Source organism: Carya illinoinensis, chromosome 1 (assembly GCF_018687715.1).
Source record: "Carya illinoinensis cultivar Pawnee chromosome 1, C.illinoinensisPawnee_v1, whole genome shotgun sequence".
Lineage (NCBI taxonomy): Eukaryota > Viridiplantae > Streptophyta > Magnoliopsida > Fagales > Juglandaceae > Carya > Carya illinoinensis.
The window spans coordinates 47,309,050-47,330,144 of record NC_056752.1 but is presented as its reverse complement, the minus strand read 5'-3'; the positions used below and the strand labels follow the sequence as shown (position 1 = coordinate 47,330,144).

The 21,095-nt window shown below is 37.8% G+C and overlaps 1 protein-coding gene across 1 annotated transcript; it reads left to right on the top strand.

Moving 5' to 3' along the window:
• Positions 1-272: 272 nt before the first annotated feature.
• LOC122278526 (formin-like protein 14) lies at positions 273-19,919 on the top strand. The gene is made up of 18 exons (XM_043088710.1): positions 273-434; positions 896-1,017; positions 1,137-1,846; positions 1,926-2,147; positions 2,414-4,137; positions 4,771-4,894; positions 6,389-6,460; positions 11,777-11,875; positions 13,879-13,920; positions 14,004-14,084; positions 14,177-14,227; positions 14,312-14,393; positions 14,485-14,579; positions 16,744-16,815; positions 16,947-17,063; positions 17,679-17,747; positions 17,826-17,892; positions 19,262-19,919. The coding sequence occupies exons 2-18, from the start codon at positions 945-947 to the stop codon at positions 19,414-19,416; spliced, it is 3,855 nt and encodes a 1,284-aa protein (XP_042944644.1). The 5' UTR covers positions 273-434; positions 896-944; the 3' UTR covers positions 19,417-19,919.
• Positions 19,920-21,095: the final 1,176 nt, after the last annotated feature.

Genomic DNA, 21,095 nt, shown 5'->3' with positions numbered 1-21,095 from the left:
GGACTTAGCTTTTTCCTTTTAAAAAACAGAGAGAAAATTATCGATGTTCGTCGGACCCTCACATGCAGTATAGTTGTCTTCCTCGTCTCTTTTGCTTCTAAAGCCCATTTGTTCGGCACTCCTCATTGGCAAATTGGGGTGGTCCGAAAATGAACGAGTATCTTGGGCTTGAAAGGCAAGAGCTCTTCTATCTCAGTTACGGTCAGGTCCAGCCCACGAAGGACTATATTGAAACGACATCGTTTTATTCAAATTCTTCCACGATTCTCAATTTTTCATTTTCCCTCTGCTTCCTCCGCCTCTACCCAACGCCTCTGCAAGAACTCAGACACAGACCCACAGAGAAACGACGTCGTTTTGTTCCAATTCCAACCTGCGATCGGATTCCGGAGAGTTTACCGGCTTGACTTGGAACTCCATAGATCAAGATTATGGTGGGTTTCTAAATTTTCCTCCCAATCTAGATTCTTTGTTAATGTTTGCACACTGAAGGACCGGTCTTGGAAATGGGGAAAGTGTTGGCGCAAACTCTCGAGTTTGGATATTCTTTGCGTTTCGTTTCGGTTCTTACGATTGCGATTTTGAGGGCTTATTTTCCTTACTATTTCTTGGTAGTACCGAGTACGTGGAGTGGTTTATGCCATTTTTGGGGAGCTGAGACTGACGGTTGGGGGAAATTGTAAACTCTTTGAAATTTATGGAGTTTTACTTGCGACATTTAGAAACCTAGGTTATAATTTGAATCCGCTATCTGATATTCTGGCGGGATTTTTGTAATTTTTCCTTTTTATTATCACCTTGTCGTATTTTTGTTACTTTAACTGTCAAGAATTAGATGATAGCGATGAAGAAAACCGAAACATAGAACTGAGTTTTTAATTTCTGTTTGCTTCAGGTGTTAAATTTATTGGTTTTGTAAAAAAACCGCATGTCGGTTGGCAAAAATGTCCCTTCTAAGTAGGTTCTTTTACAGAAGACCCCCAGATGGCCTACTTGAATTTGTTGAAAGAGTATATGGTAAGGACCTTCATTCTTTAATCTTGAATTGTTATAATTGCATACCCATTGTTGTTGGTCATTGCTAACCCATATGTTTATAAGTGCATAGCGATTGTTTGGTTTGATGAATTGTGCAGTCTTTGATTCGTGCTTTTCCACCGAAGTCTTGCCTGACGGGATGTACCAAATATATATACATGAAATCATAACTGAGTTACATGAGGAATTTCCAGATTCATCCTTTCTTGCTTTCAATTTCCGCGAGGGTGAGAAACAGAGCCAGTTTGCAGAAATTTTATGCGAGTATGATGTTACCATCATGGACTATCCACGACAGTATGAGGGCTGCCCTATCCTTCCATTATCTTTGATCCAACATTTTCTTCGTGTTTGTGAGAGTTGGCTTTCACTTGGGAATCAACAGAATATTATTCTTCTCCATTGTGAGAGGGGGGGTTGGCCACTCTTGGCATTCCTTTTAGCTAGTTTTTTGATCTTCCAAAAACTGCACAGTGGAGAACGCAGGACCCTAGAAATAGTGCATCGAGAGGCTCCTAAAGGTTTCTTGCAGCTCCTGTCGCCTTTAAATCCATTCCCGTCTCAGCTTCGTTACATTCAATATGTAGCAAGAAGAAACATAGCTCCCGAGTGGCCACCTCCTGAGCGTGCACTTTCTTTAGATTGTGTTATTCTTCGAGCCATTCCTAGTTTCGATTCTCAGAATGGGTGCAGGCCAATTATCCGTATCTTTGGTAGGAATCTCCTTAGTAAGGGTGGGCTTTCGACTGAGATGCTGTTCTCCATGACTAAGAAGAAGAAGAAGAAGACCCTTCGGCATTACTGCCAGGTAAGAGGGTTTTCGTTTAGGATTTTGTATTACTCATATAATCTTTACTAGTATCAATTTGATAGCTCCTTTACTGCAGGCAGAGTGTGATGTGATTAAGATTGACATTCAGTGCTTGGTGCAAGGAGATGTCGTTTTGGAGTGTGTCCATTTTGACTTGGATCCTGAAAAGGAAGTTATGATGTTTCGTATAATGTTTAACACAGCATTTATTCGATCAAACATACTGATTCTTAATTCTGAGAACTTAGACATTCTTTGGGATTCAAAGGAGCGGTATCCAAAAGGTTTCAGAGCGGAGGTAAGTGTGTCACTATACCTCCTTTTGAATATTGGGTAGAAATGGTCCAAAATTTACTTATAAAAAAATATATTGTGTAGAACAAGAGAGGGAACAGATGATATCTGCCGTAAAAATTATGCTCATCTAGTGATTTTAGGCCTTTGGTTTTCGTTCATTCATTTTTTAGATACACAAAAGCATAAATCTTTGATCAGATTCTATTCTTTTCTTTCCACTACATGCAATGCAAATTTCTATCTGATCAAATGAAATTGTAAATTCAGGTTTTGTTTGGGGAGGTTGAAAGCATCTCTCCTCCGAAAGCCCCGACCACTATTTTAAATGGTGAGGAGAAGGGTGGATTGCCCATTGAAGCTTTTTCTAGGGTTCAAGAACTTTTCAGTGGTGTGGAGTGGGTTGACAGCAGTGATGATGCTGCCTTGTGGTTACTTAAACAACTTTCTGTTTTAAGTGATGTGAAAGAACTTTCAATGTTGCAAAGTAAAGCAAGTTTATTTTCATCACCTGCTGATTCTGAAGAAGACAATAATGCATCTAGCACTGCTGATAGTTCAGATGAAGCGTTTGATACCATTCCCAAGTCATCAACAATTCCAACCAAATTTCCAATACAAGATACTGTTGATCCGGTGCCCTTTCCTTTTGAAAGTTATGGTCCACATGATGTAAATATTGGTTCAGAATCATCTGATCTAGCAGCAGTAGAAAATGATCCATCATCTCTTCATGAACAACTACCTATTCCAAGTCAAGGATCTCCGCCTTGTTCATCCCCTCCTACAATGGCTCAACCTCCACCTCATCCTGCAAGTAATCTACCACTTCCTCCGCCTCCTCCTCCACCACCACCTCCACCTTCCTCTCTTAACTCTAGTATTGCGCCACCCCCACCACCTCATTCCTATAGCGTCGATAGAGATTCTCAAATATGTACCCCTCCCACCTCCATCAAGGCCTGCCCACCATCCCCTCCACCACTGCCTCCACCTCTTAATATCTCAGGTAAATATCCTTCCATGGCACCTCCTCCTCCCCCACCACCACTGCCTCCACCTCCTAATATCTCAGGAAAATATCCTTCTATGGCACCTCCTCCTCCCCCCCCACCACCACCGCCTCCACCTCCTAATATCTCAGGTAAATATCCTTCTATGGCACCTCCTCCTCCTCCAACCCCACCGCCACCCCCTATCAATTTTTCTAAAGCTGCTCCACCAGCCCCCTATACATCTAGTCAACAATCTTTAGATTCAGCTCAGCCACCTCCACCACCACCGCCTCCACCACCCTTGTCATTCGGAAGTAAAAATAACATGTTGCAACCACCTCCACCGTCGCCACCACTGCTGGCAAAACTGCCCCTATCGACTTCAGCACCTACTGCTGCATCTATTCACAAGGCACCGCCTCCACCACCTCCACCTCCACCTCCAATAGGAGGTAGCTCTGGTAATGTTTCTCGGCCACCAGCACCTCCACCTCCAATAGGTGGTAGCCTTGGCAGTGAATCTCGGCCACCAGCACCTCCACCTCCACCTCCAATAGGTGGTAGCCTTGGTAGTATATCTCGGCCACCACCACCACCACCTCCACCTCCACATCCAACAGGTGGGAATCCTAGTAATGTCCCTCGGCCACCTCCACCACCACCTTCAAGGCCTGCACAGCCAGGTTCAATCCTGCCACCTCCACCACCCTTACCAAAGCCTCTTGGTGCTTGTACTCCACCGCCAAGTCATGGCTCAACACCTGCTCCACCTCCACCACCTGGAGCAAAGGGCTCTAATGCATCATTGCCGCCACCTCCATCCATTGGTAGGGGGAAGACTTCTTCAGGGACATCCAATCTTGGAAAAGGTCGAGGTGCTGGTGGGGTTACTCTTGCCCCTAAGAAAACTTCACTAAAGCCCCTACATTGGGTAAAAGTTACTCGTGCGGTGCAAGGGAGTTTATGGGCTGATTCTCAAAAGCAGGAAAACCAGTCGAGGTGTGTATGTATAAAATTGTATCCACATGTTATCTTTTCATTTGATAGCTTGTTTTAGATGCTACAATAAGTTGTGTTTTCAAGGAACTATTTTATGAGCATTGATAGAATGTTCAGATCTCATATTCCCGATACTGAATAATAATGGCACTGATTAATATGAATTTTAGTTCATTCATTCTAACCAAATGCTAAGCTAGTTATTGAAATCAGCTTTGTTGACTTGATCCATGTACAGTTCTTGTTTACTGGGACAGTAATTTTCTCATCATTACTAAAATTTATGTCACCTATAAATAAATATTATTGAAAATTAATGTTAGTGTAGTTACATTACTATATTAATGTGATAATATGCTCTCCAGTATATGAAGTTGATTAGTTATGGATTTTTCCATTTTGTTGCTTTTTGTTTTGTTTTCTCATGCTTATCTTTCCTTCTCTACTCTCTCTCTCTCTCTCTCTCTCTCTCTCTCTCTCTCTCTCTCTCTCTCTCTCTCTCTCTCTCTCTCTCTCTCTCTCTCTCTCTCTCTCTCTCTCTGTGTGTGTGTGTGTGTGTGTGGAGGTGTGGGGATTTGAGAAGGTAGGGTCTGTTCTTCTTGCGCCCGATATAATATTGAAAGGTTTTGTTAGGGCCCCAGAGATAGATATATCAGAGCTGGAGAGTCTGTTTTCGGCGGCCTCTGCTACAGATGGGAGTGGCACAAAAGGAGGTCGACGTGGTTCTAACATGAGCAAACCTGAGAAAGTGCAACTGGTGAACCCCTCCCCCCCCTCTCTCTTTCTCTCTCTGTCTCTCCGCCTCCCTCTCTCTGTTTCTATCTTTATGTTCGGTTATTGTTAAAATAGTTTGGTACTCAAAACACTATAAATTTTATGGAAATGTATGACAATATGTGATACCCTTTTTTATATATTAGAGTCTAAATAAAATTTTGACAAAAATCTTAGGAAAGGATTTAATAACAGTTTAATTGAGATGAGCTAAGGATTATGTATGAAAACCTTTACATCCACCATGTGTTAGTCACGATTCCAGAACTTGAAATACAGTAAATTGAGATTAATTTGAGAATCTATTTGGCAATAGCTTAACTGAGTGAGCCAGCATATAGTGCCAAGCACCTTCCTTATACTTGTTAAAAAAAACAAAGATTCGTACTATAATCTATGAATTTATTTATTTATTTTTTTTCTGTTGGAGGAAGAACTTCTGAGCAACTAAACCACCTAATTCCACTAGATTTTGATGAACCTTTGCTGAAACCGCCTCATTAGGAACCATGTTTTAGCTAAACTAGGGTCATGCCATTATTCCAAAGAATCAGTATAGAACTCATTCTAGTGCAACCTGAGGTTTCTTTCTTCCTGAATAAAAAATATGGTAGAACTTTTGGGTAAAGAATCTTTGGGTGAAGAATCTTGTAAGGGATGGGAACTTTTGTAATGTTTTATTTTAGTCCTGTTTTGCTTTAGCATGTATTTAGGTGTACTCAGTTGTATACATCCTGTGTACTTGGGCTATGCCTATTTACTTGGAATAAAATATCTTATTAACTATAAAATAATTTTTCTTAAAAAAAAAAAAAAACATGGTAGGACTTGTGGCACAAAACTTACCAGGAAATCTGTCGGTCATTTACTACTACACTACAAGGTAGCAAGGACCTTGTGGAATATCTTATATGATTTTACTCTTATGCTAATTTTATGTGCAACATTTATTTAAGTAATCATGAATTTTATAAATTAAACACCAAGTCTAGCCCAAGTACCTAGGATGTATACAAGAGAAACACCTAACTAGGATTTATAGTTGAAATAAGTACTCTTGGAGATTTAGTCCATTAAAATTTATTGCAACTGCCCAGAGGAACAAAGTATTGAAGAAGAAAACTTTAGGCTTATACTCTCCTCATTATCGTCAAAATTTTTGGAACATTGACATTGTTATTATTCCTATTATTGTTGTTATTATTATTGTTTGGAATCTTGGGAGGTCCTGTTTAGTTAGCCTGCTTTTAGGCATCCCATAACAAGTTGAATTTGATCTCTACAGACCATACGTATGCACTGTAGCTTTTATCATTAGAGATTTAATTTTGTTGATTGCTGGAGTGTGTACTGAAGATTTTTTTCCTGCCTACTTTTGTCATGTCATTGTTTCTGTTGATTCTGATGCTATTACAATCAGTTATGTCAGATGATATTATTGAAACTCAATTATATTTTTACTGTCTTTCTCTGTCAGGTTGACTTGCGCAGAGCATATAATTGTGAAATAATGCTCTCAAAAATAAAAATTCCTTTGCCAGATATGATTGTAAGTTTCTTTTACTCATGCTACATGTTCAATTAGCTCCAATGCAATTTGACTGCTTGGGGAAAGGGTTTTGATTTTTAGCTCCCATTGGTTTCTTTATGCATGGATCACTCCAGAAATGTGGAATTAGATTGGCCCTGAATATTTTTTTGTGCCATCTCTTGAAAGTTATGTGTTTGAAAGCAATGTCTTACTGTGATGTCTGTTGATGAACGAGATTTAATTTTTTGTTTTTTAAAAAACTGACCTCCTAATTTGTGTTAATATTGTCTTCACCATTGATGTCTTCTTTCTGTGATATTTGTTCCTTTATGATGCAGCGAGGAAATAGTGCTTGTTAATGTATTTTTTTTATAGGTAATAGTAAAATCTTAATAATTTAAAAAACAATAGGCAGCCCAAGTACACAGGAAGTATACACAGAATACACCTAGCAAACACTAGATTGCTAATGTGTTTTTTTGCAAAGCAGTTGATAAACTTGAATATGCAGAGAAAGGAACAATACCAGAAGATTACTTTTCTATTGAAAGTAGTCTCCCCTCTCATATTGTACACATAGCTGATAGTGATTACATTTTCCAGTCAGATTATGGCTTATATTATAAGTATCCATACATCTTGTCAATTGTCTACTAGAACTTATTAACCATAATGATTATATGCTAAGTTCCAAGTTGATGAATTAATGGCTACCCATTCATAGAAGGCATCATTATAGTACTATAGGGAAATGTTAGAATACCCAATTTGCCCCCAAAGTCTCACAAACTTAAAAAAATTATATAGGCACCCATAAACATTGAACTTAATAGATGGCTTCTCTTGGAAGCGAGTATCAGTTTACTGTTGCTATGAACAACCTGCCCGAGTTTGTCCTCCCATTATTCATTGATGAACCTTGGATTTAAGCTATCAATCAGCTCCATCTAAATCCAGTATATCTATGTCTATGTCTGAATGAAACCCAAACTTATTGCTGCTGTGAGGAAGCTAGATATGAGCTATGCTACATAAAGTAGACAGCCTTGATATCATTAGGTTTTAGTTCCCTTGTACGGAAGAAAACTCCTGATTGTGAGGACTTGTAGATTTAATGGGTCTTAGGTATGGTGAAGCAAAGGGTTTAATTTGGGGTTGCTAAGAGGTCAGAAGAAAGCTGAAGGGCTGTGAACAGTATGCATGAACAATAAGCAGAAAGACAGATGAGGCAAAAACAAATTGTCTTCATATTACAATTTTCCCCCATAAACATGAGGTGGAGGTAAGATTATAGGCTAATACCCATATGGTTACTGGAGTTATATTGAGTTATTTTTTCTTTTATTCTTTTGCACCAAAGATTGTATTCTCCTTGACCTTTATTTTATTTGTCCATCTTCTGTAAATTATGCTTTCAAAGGGCAAGGACATGCTGTTTATCACTTCACTAAAGATATTTGCACTCCTAGAGTGCGCAAATGCCGCGCACTTCTTTTGAAAAAAGTGAATAAATATTTTTTTTTGGTAATTAATAAAAAAATGAATAAATATGAGATCTACATAAAAAATTAATTTTTTAATAGTGGACCCTACTTTTTTTCGAAAGAAGTGCATAACACTTGCACAATCCATGATTTTATCTAGCGCTACTCATGTGCACGACTTTCATACGGTAAGTGTATCATGAAAATTCCCACAAAAGGAAAGAAAGGTATATGAAAACTACAAAGGTAATTATATATGCGTACACATGCACACACAATTACACAAATACATAAATGAATACATTCACTTACACAAATTGTTAGGTTGGTATTGGTGGTGGTTAGTTTACCAGGACAGATCCATATTGCAAAAAGTCTGCCCTATATCCTAGTCAAGCTTTGATAGTGAGAAATAACGGAAGCTTTGAAATTATGGGAAGATGGTGGAGCACTTTTAGTTTTTTTTTTTTTTTTTTCCAAATATATTTATCAATGGGCACATTTGTGTCTTACTGATTTAAGTTTTCTGGATTTGCTTGATCCTTTTACTTTTTTTGGTTAGGTGTATGCCTTGTCAACGTGTAATGCTCAAATGGAAGGCCCAAACCACATGGCTTATACTTCATAAGGACTTGTCAATGGAGCCATATTGAAACATTATAAAGAGCAAAAACTTTTCATTCCTAAGCAATATGGGATCCCATACACCACCTATTCTTACACATAATATGGGGTATCACAATTTCCCCCCCTTAAGTTTCTAACATCCTTGTCAGGCCAATTCGTCGTAGGTGGCATGGTTTAAGTCCCACATTTCCAATTGAGATAGACTATGATACCATTTGTAACGCTCCAATAGAATGCTTAAGCCGCATGACCTATACTCAAAAAGACTTAGTCAATAATACAATTGGAGCCCTATTTGAACATTATAGAGAGCAATAACTTCTCATTTTCAAGCAATGTGGGATCCCGTACACCATTTACCCTTACACATCATATGGGGTATCACACAACCTAATATGTACTTGGGTAGCACCTTTTTGCTCATTAATAAATTCCCACTTGTTGGAAAAAAATGATAATGGGATTTCATTTTGGATATCAAATATGGTTTGGTTTGATAATTGAATCTTCTTTGGGACAAATGCAAGCCCTATTGTCGGCCCTAATTTGGAAACCTTGGACAAGGTTCAATAAATGAAAACATTTTTTTATAAGTAAAAATATTATATATATCAAAAGGCGTATTACCCAAAAAAGCCAGTGAAAAAAATCCAAAATACACTAATCCCAAAACAACCCAAAATACCCAAAAAATTACACTAAACCTCAACCTCTTGTTTATCGTAGAACTAATACCTAAGCCAAACTCCAACCCCAACCCCTATCCCTCGTGTTTCCCATCTTCACATTGCCCTCCCTTTAGACTTCCCTCTACTTGAGTTACCTCTGTTAGCGTCATAGTTGATTGCCCAAGAAAGACGCTGTAACTCTATTTTTTCTTGAAACTTTTGATCGCGGTGATTAGTTCATTGAACCGGTCTTCGCATCCTCCATGTGAAATCCCCACAAAAAGCAGAATCTCGTTAACTTTAGGCAGAATCCAATTCGCTATTGAAGGAAGAGAGACCGGGGGAGCAACATTTTCCTCAAACACATTATCTAACTGCATTCCCAATTCTAGAATTTCCTCCACACAAGGCACCAACGACAAGTTCTGTACCTCCTCATCAATTCCATTATTTCTTTCCATCCCCATTAGAGCTTCTGGGGTGGCAGCAAGTCCCTTCACCTCTGGCGACCCTATACGTGCAACTTCAGTGGATCCTACATCTCCTTTACCATTTTCCTTCAACTCCAACCTGGGAGCCATAGTTTCTTCAGGCAAGGGTATAACATTGCCTAACGGTTTATCCTATGCTACTTGAGGCGAATGACATTCCGTTACTACATTCTCTACATTAGACCCCACTTCAAATAACCTAGATATCCTTTTGACCCGCCACGCTCTCCTGGATCTGGTTATAGGGACAAGGCCGAATCCGATCTTCCGTTTTCCTTTATCTGAATTTAAAGGATTCGGACCTATCTTAGTCTTAACAACCCTGTTGCCTCCAGCTGAAAGCGTGTCTATTTTCGTAGACAAGAAAGCTATCGTTGCCTTCAACTCGACAAGTTGGGTTTCCATATCCTTTAGAGAATTTTGCATGTTTTCAAGCTGGTTCTGAGTTTGCATGATTTGCGGACCACTTTCACCGTTCCCCTCACTCTGAGCCACAGAAGCATGACCCATCTTTAGAGCTGCCACATATGATCGCCTCGCAATCGTGGATGTGCTTGGGGCTTTGATGTTCTCATTCTTCTATTGGTTTTCCTTCCTTGACCCCTCATAAAAGAGCAAATCCGCTGCTTTGCATAATTCTGTAGCAAACGTCTCCCAACCCTGTCCTTCATGCCCTTCAGGAATTACTACAACATTCTACCAGCCTCCACCATATTCGGTGACAGTTAGATACCAACCATGCTGGTTGGAGCATCATTGAGTCATGAATTCCCTGTTACCTTCGTCCAAGTGTTTTGTAAAATTTGAATTTCTTCTCGCCTTTAATGCTGCTCCCACCATAGCTACCAGCCATTCTATACCACTCCAACCCATCACTACAAATCTCTAAACCCTTCTGCCCCTCTCCACTATTTTTAATAAAGACCTCTAAGTTTCTGGCAAAAACTCAAAAGCCTTTGATTCCACCAAAAAACGCACCATTTGACCCATACTAATTCAACTTCAAAAGCAAGGGCTTTCCAAGCTGAAAGCTTTATTATGTTGAAAAAGGCTACGGGAACAGTGACTGAGAAATACCAGTCACCGGAAGGAAATAGTGACTGTGAAATACAAACAGCGACTACGAATTGCCCTTCGAGAGGTCGCCGGTGTCCATCGATAAGTTCTGTGGAAGCCAACAGGGTCGCCGCTCTTGACAGATCTTGGAAAAAGAAGCCCAACCCAAAAAAACTTGTCGCCGGAGATAGGCCGATGTCGGAGGCCAGCGAAGAGGTTGCTGGGACCTGTTGCACTTTTCTGTGAGGTAACGTAGACAAAGACACCAATGGCTCCACCAAGAACGCTTGTGCGAAAGACAAGCAAAGGCGAAGCAAGAAACCCAGGTCGCCGGAAGGGTATCCAGTGCTGGATGCCCTTCAGTGACGTCACTAGTGTCCGCTGGTCCTAACTGTGCCGGATGTGTATTATCACTTGCCGGACAGGTGGCGGTGGTGGCTCCTCTAGGATTCTCTCTCTAAACATTGCATGGTCTTATCCCTCATGATATAGTTGACCCTGATTGTTTGAGTGTTTAGATGTCAATAAGGAACTAGCACGATGTAATAATAGGTAAGAACATTTTCTTAGATAAAATGGACTTGTCTTTATTGCTTTTGCCTAGTCTTGTTGTCCATTACAGTTGTATAATGACGAGTTGAAACTTAAAAGAGTGCGTGATCTTTTTTATTTTTATTGTGTTCAGCTTTTAGTAAATTATAAAATTTATGGGGAGAATGCTTAGTGACAGAATTATTGGGAGAATACTTATCTAAAAAATTATCAAGAGTAAGAAAATATCTTTTAGTCATTTTCACGATTATCTCACTGGTAATCCTTTATTTTCTAATAAAACTACTATCATCATCTTATTGTTTTCCTTATTGGATATGTATTAGCTGACAATCAACCTGTTGATTTTGTTATTTGATGTTCTTTTTTGGGCGCCTATTTAATGATGTTGGACACTTTTGCTCGTTTTTGATACTTGTTAGTTGATAATCCTATTATTGTCGTCTATGCATCCAGAAAGCAGTTCTGGCTTTGGATTCTGCTGTTCTAGACATTGATCAGGTTGAAAATCTAATTAAATTCTGCCCCACAAAAGAAGAAATGGAAACACTTAAGGTGGTCTCTCTCTCTCTCTCTCTCTCTCTCTCTCTCTCAAGTGCATGTGTGCTACAGTCTCGTTGTTTTTGTGATTCTCTTTAGTATCTTGATTGTTAGCAGTATGTTTTTCTTCAGCACAGTATATCCGTTCCTCATCTTTCTTTTTTTGCTTGCATTTTAACTTGTAACTGAACTTATGTTGTGCCCATAATACTTTTGCAGCTAGGAAACATAGTGCCTATGCTTGGTTTGTTAGATGAATTTAGGGGGAAAAAATAACTTGCAGGAAGTACCTTACTAAGGGCCTGTGCACCCCCAGGATGAATTTGGACATTATCCCGGACCCCCGATGCCAATTAAAAAAAAAAAAGGTCGACTTGAGGTATACAAAACCTAAGCTAATAGATAGAAATTATAAAAAGATGATGGAAAGAAGGCAAGGGATGCATCCTCCTCCCCCCCCCCCCCTCAAAAAAAAAAAAAACATAAAAAAGAAAAAAAAAAGAATAGAACAGAACATAGTTTCATCCTTTAGTTTGAAGGTTGGAGCTTTTCTTTCCTGAAGAATTTTCTATATGGTTACCTGCACACGTATCATACTAGGCAATCGGGCACTAACCTCTAGATATGGAATGTTACATTGTGAGGTGGCTAGGTTTTTGTGGGATGAGATTTGTAACCAGATTGGTGTGGCATGGGCTATGCCAAGAAGAGTAGTGGATGTTTTCAAGTGTTGGACAAGTCTGAGGGGTAATGTTCACATCGCCACTGTGTGGAAATTGATCCCTCACTGTATTATGAGGTGTTTGTGGATGAAGATAAATGATAGGTGCTTTGAAGATCGGGAGCATTCCTTGGACGAGTTGAAGAGATTCTTTTTTAACACACGATTTTCTTGGGCTTCGGCCATTGTTTGTAATGATGATAGCTTTCATAATTTGCTTCCATCCATCACTAGTGCTTAGTGGTTATTTGGTGTATACTTCTTGTGTACTTGGGCTATGCCTTTTTCAATAAAGTTTACTTTTACTTGTGAAAAACAGAAAAAACAAAAAATCGATTCTTTTCTCCAAGTGTGGTTGCTACTTCTATCTACATTAACCCCCGCCCTCTAAACAGATTAATACTGACCTCAGCATCTCCCATTTGATTCACAAGAGAACACACTTACTTAGCCATAATATTCATCCATCATAGGACTAAATAGATCTATCACCATTTACAATTGTTGAGGGAATGGCGGGCAATAGACTTGACAATGAATGAAAAATACACTTATGATTGCAAAGTAGGAACAACAGCTCAATTCTTTTCTTTCTTTCTTTATTTTTTTATTTTTTATTTTTAATGAACAATTCAAGATCAAGGATGAAATGTTTCCAAGACTATCCAAACCTTTGATTTCATCATTCCAAATAAAAGTCGATGCAAGTTCAGAGTTTGAAATTCTTGTATCTTTACATTAGAAAGCTGCGGTTTTCTATTTTTCTCTCAAGAGTGATTTTCAATGTGTGGCCCACATGCAATGCTTAAGGCAAGACTAATATGATTTTGAAGGTCATATTACAAGTGTGTTAGGGTCTGAAACAACTTAAATTGGGGTCAATAGACTAAAATAATCCTTTAATGAATTTCATTGTTTTCTTAAATTTTGTTGTCTAGTCATATCTGGTTGTTTAACATGTCCTTTGACGTTTTGGGGGTTTTAGTCTATCAGGTGTTTATTGGGTACTTGCTAATTTTTCTCCTCTTAGTAAGGAAGGGTTAAGTGAGGAGTCTATAAATATGCTTCATTTGCAACCTGAATCGTAAATATCTGGTCAAAGTAAGGATTTTATAATGTTTGTAAGGTGTTGTGTCTGGTTAATAAGTCAATAATCTGGCACTGATTACTTTTTTTTTTTTTTTATTAAGTAATAAGAGATTTTATTAAAGCAAGCAAAGATGTAGCCCAAGTACACAGGAAGTATACAGCACTTATTACTGAAAAAGGTTTTTTGTTGATAATGTTTTGGTTTCAGAATTATGCAGGTGACAAGGAAATGCTAGGAAAGTGTGAACAGGTTCTATCCAATACCTTGTTCGTGAATGGATTTAAATGTTATAATTTGATTTCTAAGCGCTTTAAATTGGATTACCATTGTAGTTTTTCCTGGAGCTGATGAAGGTTCCACGAGTAGAATCCAAGTTACGAGTATTTGCTTTTAAAATCACATTTTCTAGTCAGGTATGTTGTTCTAGGATATACTTGTTCTAACATCATCTTTTGCATGCTAATACTTTTATTGACTGTTGGAACTTATGGTTGTCTTCATTCAGGTCAATGATTTAAGGAAGAATTTGAATACAATTAATGATGCTGCTAGAGAGGTACCACTAAAACTTATGGCATTAAAACTTATATGTACAAAAATAGGTTTTCCCTCCATCTTAAATGTAATACACGTATTACAGGTGAAAGAATCTGTTAAATTGCGCCAAATAATGCAGACAATTCTTACTTTGGGAAATGCCTTGAATCAGGGCACTGCACGAGGTACCACCAGATTAGTATTTTTTTTAACTGTAGCATTCGTTTGATTTGTTGCTATACTGCTTGCTTGATGTTTCATTTTTGTATATTGCAGGATCTGCTATAGGATTCAAATTGGACAGCCTTCTTAAGTTAGCTGATACCCGCGCAAGAAACAACAAAATGACTTTAATGCATTATTTGTGCAAGGTAGAAATAGTGAAACTTCCAAGGCTTTGTTTTTTATATTTAATAATATTGAGTTCTTCATGAGGTTTCTTGTTCCCTATAAGAGGTGAATTTGATCTTATTTCATATGAACATGAAAGGGAAGTATATCCACTTTCAAGCAAATTGGTCCGTTTGTGCAACTTTTGGTTCTGACGCACCTTTATTCTTGCAGTGTACCGTGTTCAAGGTTGAGTAGGATGGTAGCAAAACTCTCCTCTCATTGACCTTTATATACTCTTCCTTGGTTTCATCTATCCTCTATTTTTCTCTCTCCATTTTTATCTTTGGTTCTACTACGTTAAGAATTCAGGGATATAGCAAGTCAAACCATTTTGCGATGCTATATGAGATCATATTTGCCAAAATGACTTTTGGCAGTTTATTGTTAGGCTGCGTTTCATTATATTTATCTTGACTGTTTTTTGCTATGATTTTAAGCAAACGCTAATGTTGTACTTATCTGACTTATCCTTGACCAGCCCACGGACACAAAAAAGTAGCTAAACCTCTCGTACCCAAGAGGTCAAGCTATTTGCCAATTCTTGAGTAACAAACTAACTTCCTATACACAGAATGCACAATCCTACACGCAAGTTCTCACAACATGAGAGCATGGGTTATCTTATAATAAGAGGACAATAAAAACAGAAAACTAGCAAACTACACACTTCACAGTCCCTAGAAGTGTATGAAAACAGCACCTAAATAAGTTGTCTCTCTGAAGCCTACCTTGGTTCTTTCTTTGAATCCCCAACTCATTGGGTTATTCTTCAGAACTGCATAAATGCTGGTGAAGACTTTCTCTTAAGTGGTTACGTCATTTCAAAGGAGGGGGTTCTGCTTGTTCTCTTCTTTTGAAGATTCAAACTTGCAGGTAGTAAAGCTGGCAGATGCTTGACCATAATTATCCCTTGTCTGAAAGGAAGTGAAATCAGAGCCTTCCAAATGCCATCCTCATCAGTTCTGTCCACTAAACAACAGGAAAGGATTCCAAACATATTTGTGCTACCCTCTCATGGAATGAGTTTAGAGGCCTTCTCCTCCTTGTTACAGTCTACCATGGACGAATCCTTTACTGCACTGTTCCCCTTCAATGTGATTTACAATCCTGATGTGCATTTTACATTTTGAATTATAGAACGCCAAACCCCTAGGGGTTGGCTCAGGTGGTAAAGGCCTTGGACTTGGGGGTATGCTCCCCCTAGGTCTAAGGTTCAAATCCCCTTGGGTGCAAATAATCTCTAGGGGCCATTGGACTGGAGAATTTTTCTCTTGAATTACCCAAGGTGCACTTGTGGGAAACTCCTTGCCAAGGGCCTGTGCACCCTTGAGATTAGTCAGGATGCTGTCCTAGACACCTGGTGCCAATTAAAAAAAATAAAAATAAAAATTGTAGAACACCAACAGTGAAAACATTTTATTTGGCCGAAACCAACACTGAGAGGCGAAAGCTATATAGGAGCTAATGGGATTAGGTACCCCATTAGTCCTAGTCATAAATGATAAATACTAGGTGTTGTATTTAACCCATGTACTGCTATATCTAATGTGTTAAGTATCCCATCTGGTATTAAATGGACAAAAAATTATAAGATTCGTTAGATGTTGCCTTTTGCAAATGACAACTTTCCATTTTATTAAAAAAACTTTAGTGGAAGAACTCAAGGCTTTATTTTATTTTTTTAACTTCTCTTCGGCACTAGATAGCAACCCACCTTTGACTTCTACTTTTAGTTTCCAGGAGTTTTTGACCCTTTTTTCCACTCTCATTAGGTGAACTCAAAGTATGATCCCTGTGTACCTTAATAATGCCTATGTTTCGTATTCTTTAGTAATAAAATATTACTTATAAAAAAAAAACTGTTATACTGAGAGTTGGCAAAAAGAATCTTCTGATTGTCAAGAAGAGGTGCCAAGTTTGCAAACTTAGTTCTGAACAACATCAGCATATGATCAAAACATTCAAACTTTGCCGTATCTTTATATATCAACAACCTTGTAGGTGGAATGGATTTACTGGCTTTTCCAATATTTGTTGTGTTTGTCTTCTTATTTTTGTTAATATTTGAATGTCAAAATTACAAAGTTGCGCTTTCTTCATAATCTTTTATGCTGTATTAAATTGTTCTATCTTCCTCATTAGCTACTCTCCGAGAAGATGTCAGAGTTGCTGGATTTTGATAAGGATCTTGTTCATTTAGAAGCTGCCTCAAAGGTTTGTTTGTTGTCTTAGTAGTATTGAGTCGTTTGTTTTCTTGTAATTTGTCAATGTGCCTTCTATAGCCTATAGCTTAACTGCAGTTCGTTTTGCTTGAAATTATCTGCTTTGCCTTCACAAACAACTAGATTCAATTGAAAGCTTTGGCTGAAGAAATGCAAGCTGTCAGTAAAGGGCTTGAAAAAGTTGAACAAGAACTCGCTGCTTCAGAAAATGATGGGGCTATCTCTGCAGGCTTCCAAAAGGTGAGGATTACTAAGGAGATGTGGTTTATGTTTTTTCTTTTCTTTTCTTTTGTTCTTGTTGGTAAACATTGCTGACTTTATGGATCATGGCTGTGACTTCAACCCACACCTCTTGTTTATGGGGGAGGAAATATTACTTTGATCCAAGACTCATTTGGCTTTTTTGCTGAAAAGTCAGCTCCCCTATGCACTTTGAATAAAATTTGCCTTATCAAAGAAAGAAATATACCATTCACACTTGCCTAGTAGGACTAGGGCCTCAATTTTTAGTTCTACATCCTGGCTTTGCTTCAAAATGTATCAATATGCTTAAAGTACTCCATACTTGTACTGGAAAATACCAACGAAGTACTCAATAAATGGGATGCTTCTGAATAGGCATGTGTTTTCAACTGTTGGAATGACTTGATACTTAGTTTTGATAAGATGTCTCATTATTTGCTTCTATTTATTGGAAGGATGCTACGTCTTGATTAGTTCTTGGGATATTCTTGTTAATAATGAGCATTGGATGTGAATAGGTCTTTCCATCGTATTACAGAAAGGTTTTGTTTAACATGATTTTTTCAAAATAGACCTTTAGTGGGTGTGATCACCAGAAATTCCTATTTTCAGGTGCTGAAGAATTTTCTCGATACTGCAGAAGCTGAAGTTAGGTCACTTATCTCCCTGTATTCTGAAGTGGTAAGTGCTGTAAAAAAAACATAATCATTGATAGTTATAGTGAAAATTATTACTGTAATCCCAAATATCCTCTTCCAGGGAAGAAGTGCTGATTCATTGTCCCAGTACTTTGGAGAGGATCCAGCTCGGTGCCCTTTTGAGCAAGGTCTGTTCTGTTTTTCTCTAGATGGTTCACTTATTTATACTCTTTTCTCTTTGAGATAAAATCTGTTTTTTGTATGCATAGTTTTGTTACTCTTTTTGTGACAAACACCTGTTTTGGTTCCTATAAAATACACGAAGTTCCATTTCAAATCTCTGAAATCTAAAAATTGTCAATGAAGCCTCCAAATAATTAAGAAAAAAAGTAGAAATTAGGTCCAGTCCATCGAATTGAATTGGAAAGCGATATTGGCTGGCATGGTGTTAATCCAAATGTCGATTTGTAACATTGTTTGTTTTTTTTATTAAATCATCAAAACGAATGTCTCTCTTCCTCTGCCTTCTTCCCCACTGCATCCATCCCTCACCCCAATCCACCCCACCATGGCCTCTCACTGCTACCCCTGCGTCTACCCCCACCTTAATCTTTGTACTCCTTTTTATTCTCAACAATAAAACAGACCCTAAAATTCGAAATTGAAATCAATACAATCCTAGAATAGCAGTGCTAATGCTTTAAACACCGTACCATCTCCTCAATTCCCACAACTTCCTCATTCTAGGTCAATATCAAGATCACTGCAAACTAGGGAGGCTTTACATTTAACTGGTAGGAACTGGAGAAGACATTAGTTAGTCAATAGAGATGGTTAACCTTTTACTGAGTTTCAGTTTCCTGACTGCGCTTGTCTTCTAATAAAATTGAGTTTTTACCCTCTTTTACTTAAAAAAAAAAAAAAGATATTTGAGGTATGTTGATGCTACTTTCAGATATGATTCTGGTGTTCTCTGCCTATCTTTTGATTAATGGATCCTTCTTATGTTTGTGTGTCCACATTTGTGTACGTGGGGAAATTGATGAGACTGATTTTTGGTTGTTCTCTAAGTGAACTTTACAATTGCTTGGATCTTGTTTGATTCTCATTGAACTTATAAGAACATAAAAAAAAAAAAAAAAAAAACCTAGGTGTTGGCTCAAGTGGTAAGAGCCTTGGTCTTTGTGGTATGCTCCCTCTAGGTTTATGGTTTTTGAGTGCAAACGATTTCCAGGGGTCATTGAACTAAGATAATTCTCTTGAATTATTCGAAATGCACTTGCGGGAAACTCTTACCAAGGGTCTATGCACCTCCAAGATTATTCAGAACTTAATTCACGAACACCTGGAGTCAAACAAAAAAAACTTCGAAAATTCACTAGAAGTTGGCAAATAGCAGTTACTATTTGGTGTATAGTGTGATATCTCCACCTTAAAATCTACAGAGATTATGTTTTTGTTTTTGTTTTTTTTTTAAAAAAAAAAAATCTACGTAATAGTCTGATCATATTGGACTGATATTAAATGATGGAACTGTGCTGCTGGCTTTTGCATCAGTGACACAAATCTTGGTCATCTTTGTCAAGACGTTCAACAAGTCAAGAGAAGAGAATGAAAGGCAGGCTGATGTTGAAAAGAAAAAATTGGAAAAGGAAGCCATGAAGGAACGGACAACGCCTATTTTTTCCACAAGGAAAGATGGAGTTCATTAGTGGCATGAAACTTGCATATACTCTTAAGAAGTTGGAAGAGATGGGTTATGGTTTCCATTTTCTTTCTCAAACATATGCCCAGAAAATAATTTTGGGCTGACAAGTATCTGACGCAGGTTGACTCATGCATGCTGCACCAACCCAAGAACAGAGTTTCGAGCTTCATTATCTGGAAAATCACTTGAGCGGTTGCTCAAAATTGAGTAATTTGGGGGCAAGTGGACATCTTGCTCTTAACTCTGGTGCAACCTTCCTTCTTTCCTCTCCCTTCCATGTAAATCGGTGATGCTTGTATCATATTTCCTGTTCAAAATTGTATCCCATAGATGTAACAAAATGTATGGAAGTGTTATCAGACCGCATGCTTGAAATGTACAAAACTTCTTCCATGACATTAAACGGGGGAAGTCTTGTCTCACACTGCCATGGTCTTGGTTAGAAACATTATGTTGGAAATTTTTTATTAGTAATTTGCGCATGGAATGTTTTTCTTTGTTTTCCAACCATGAGAATTTATTAAGTAATATACTAAAGAAAATACAGGAATATTTTGGGCCCCCACAAGACTCACTTGGGTCCACCCCCACATCAGATCCCTTCCCATTGGTAAAATAAATAGAAAGAAAAGTTCAAAGGCCACCGTCTCTTTCTTTGTCTTTTCCCTCTTTTCTCACAACCACCTCTACCATACTTTTTTATCACCCCCTCGTTTTATCAACGACTCCACGTGTCGATCAACTGTCGGTTTTCAGATTTTGCTTTACTCTCAGACTCATGGATCCCGTTTGGCCGTACAAGGTGGTCCCACGGTAATGGCCGACACCGCCACCGCCACCGCCACCTACTCCTCCTGTTCTGCCTTCGTCTCTTTTGGTTTTCTCTCTTTGTTTTTGTTTTTGTTTCTTTTCATAAAAAAAAAAAAATCAGTAATCCCGTGAATTAACAATATGGCTGAATAATGCAACTTATTCTTAGGTAATAGAACAAATTACCGCCTGCCACGTGCATATACCACCATTTAATGCTTCTTTGGATAAAGAGAAATGATATTTACAGTCGTGGTTATACAAGCGGTGTACAGTCGATTTGAAAAAAATAAATTAATATAGGATCCATAAGAAAAAAAATTAACTTTTTAATCGTGAATTCCACTTTTTTTCAAAGCGATTGCGCGGTGTTTGCAATTCTACGACTGTATGTAACATTGCTCTTGGACAAAACCCCAAATGATTTTATGAACTTCGATTAGGAATTTAACTGTTTTATCCATTAGTAGAAGTTTTAAATGTAATAATTTTAAGGAAAAATAATTTGTACAAGTTTCATACAAGTCTTTATAAAAAATAGACATCATCTTAAAAAAAGTAAAAAAAAAATATTAATTTTTAGTATGATTTATTTTTTTTATAAAGGATTTACGTAAAATTTGTCTATTTAACTAGTATTACTATTTTTAACTAGGATGTTCCTAAATACTTAATGGTATATTTGGATTAACAAACACTCTCATTTAATCTCATCTCATCATTATAATTTTTTTAAAATTTTAAATAAAATATAATAAATAATTCAATTAATTTTCAAATTTTAAATTAAAAATTATATTAAAAATTTTAATTTTAATAATATTTTATTCAACTTTTATCTTATCACATCTAAAGTTACCCAAACGCATTATC

Coding starts and splice junctions, on each gene's coding strand:
- LOC122278526 (XM_043088710.1), top strand. CDS start 945: ATGTCCCTTCTAAGTAGGTTCTTTTACAGAAGACCCCCAGATGGCCTA. Junction 1,018..1,136: donor ATTTGTTGAAAGAGTATATG/GTAAGGACCTTC, acceptor TGAATTGTGCAG/TCTTTGATTCGTGCTTTTCC. Junction 14,085..14,176: donor AAATCACATTTTCTAGTCAG/GTATGTTGTTCT, acceptor GTCTTCATTCAG/GTCAATGATTTAAGGAAGAA.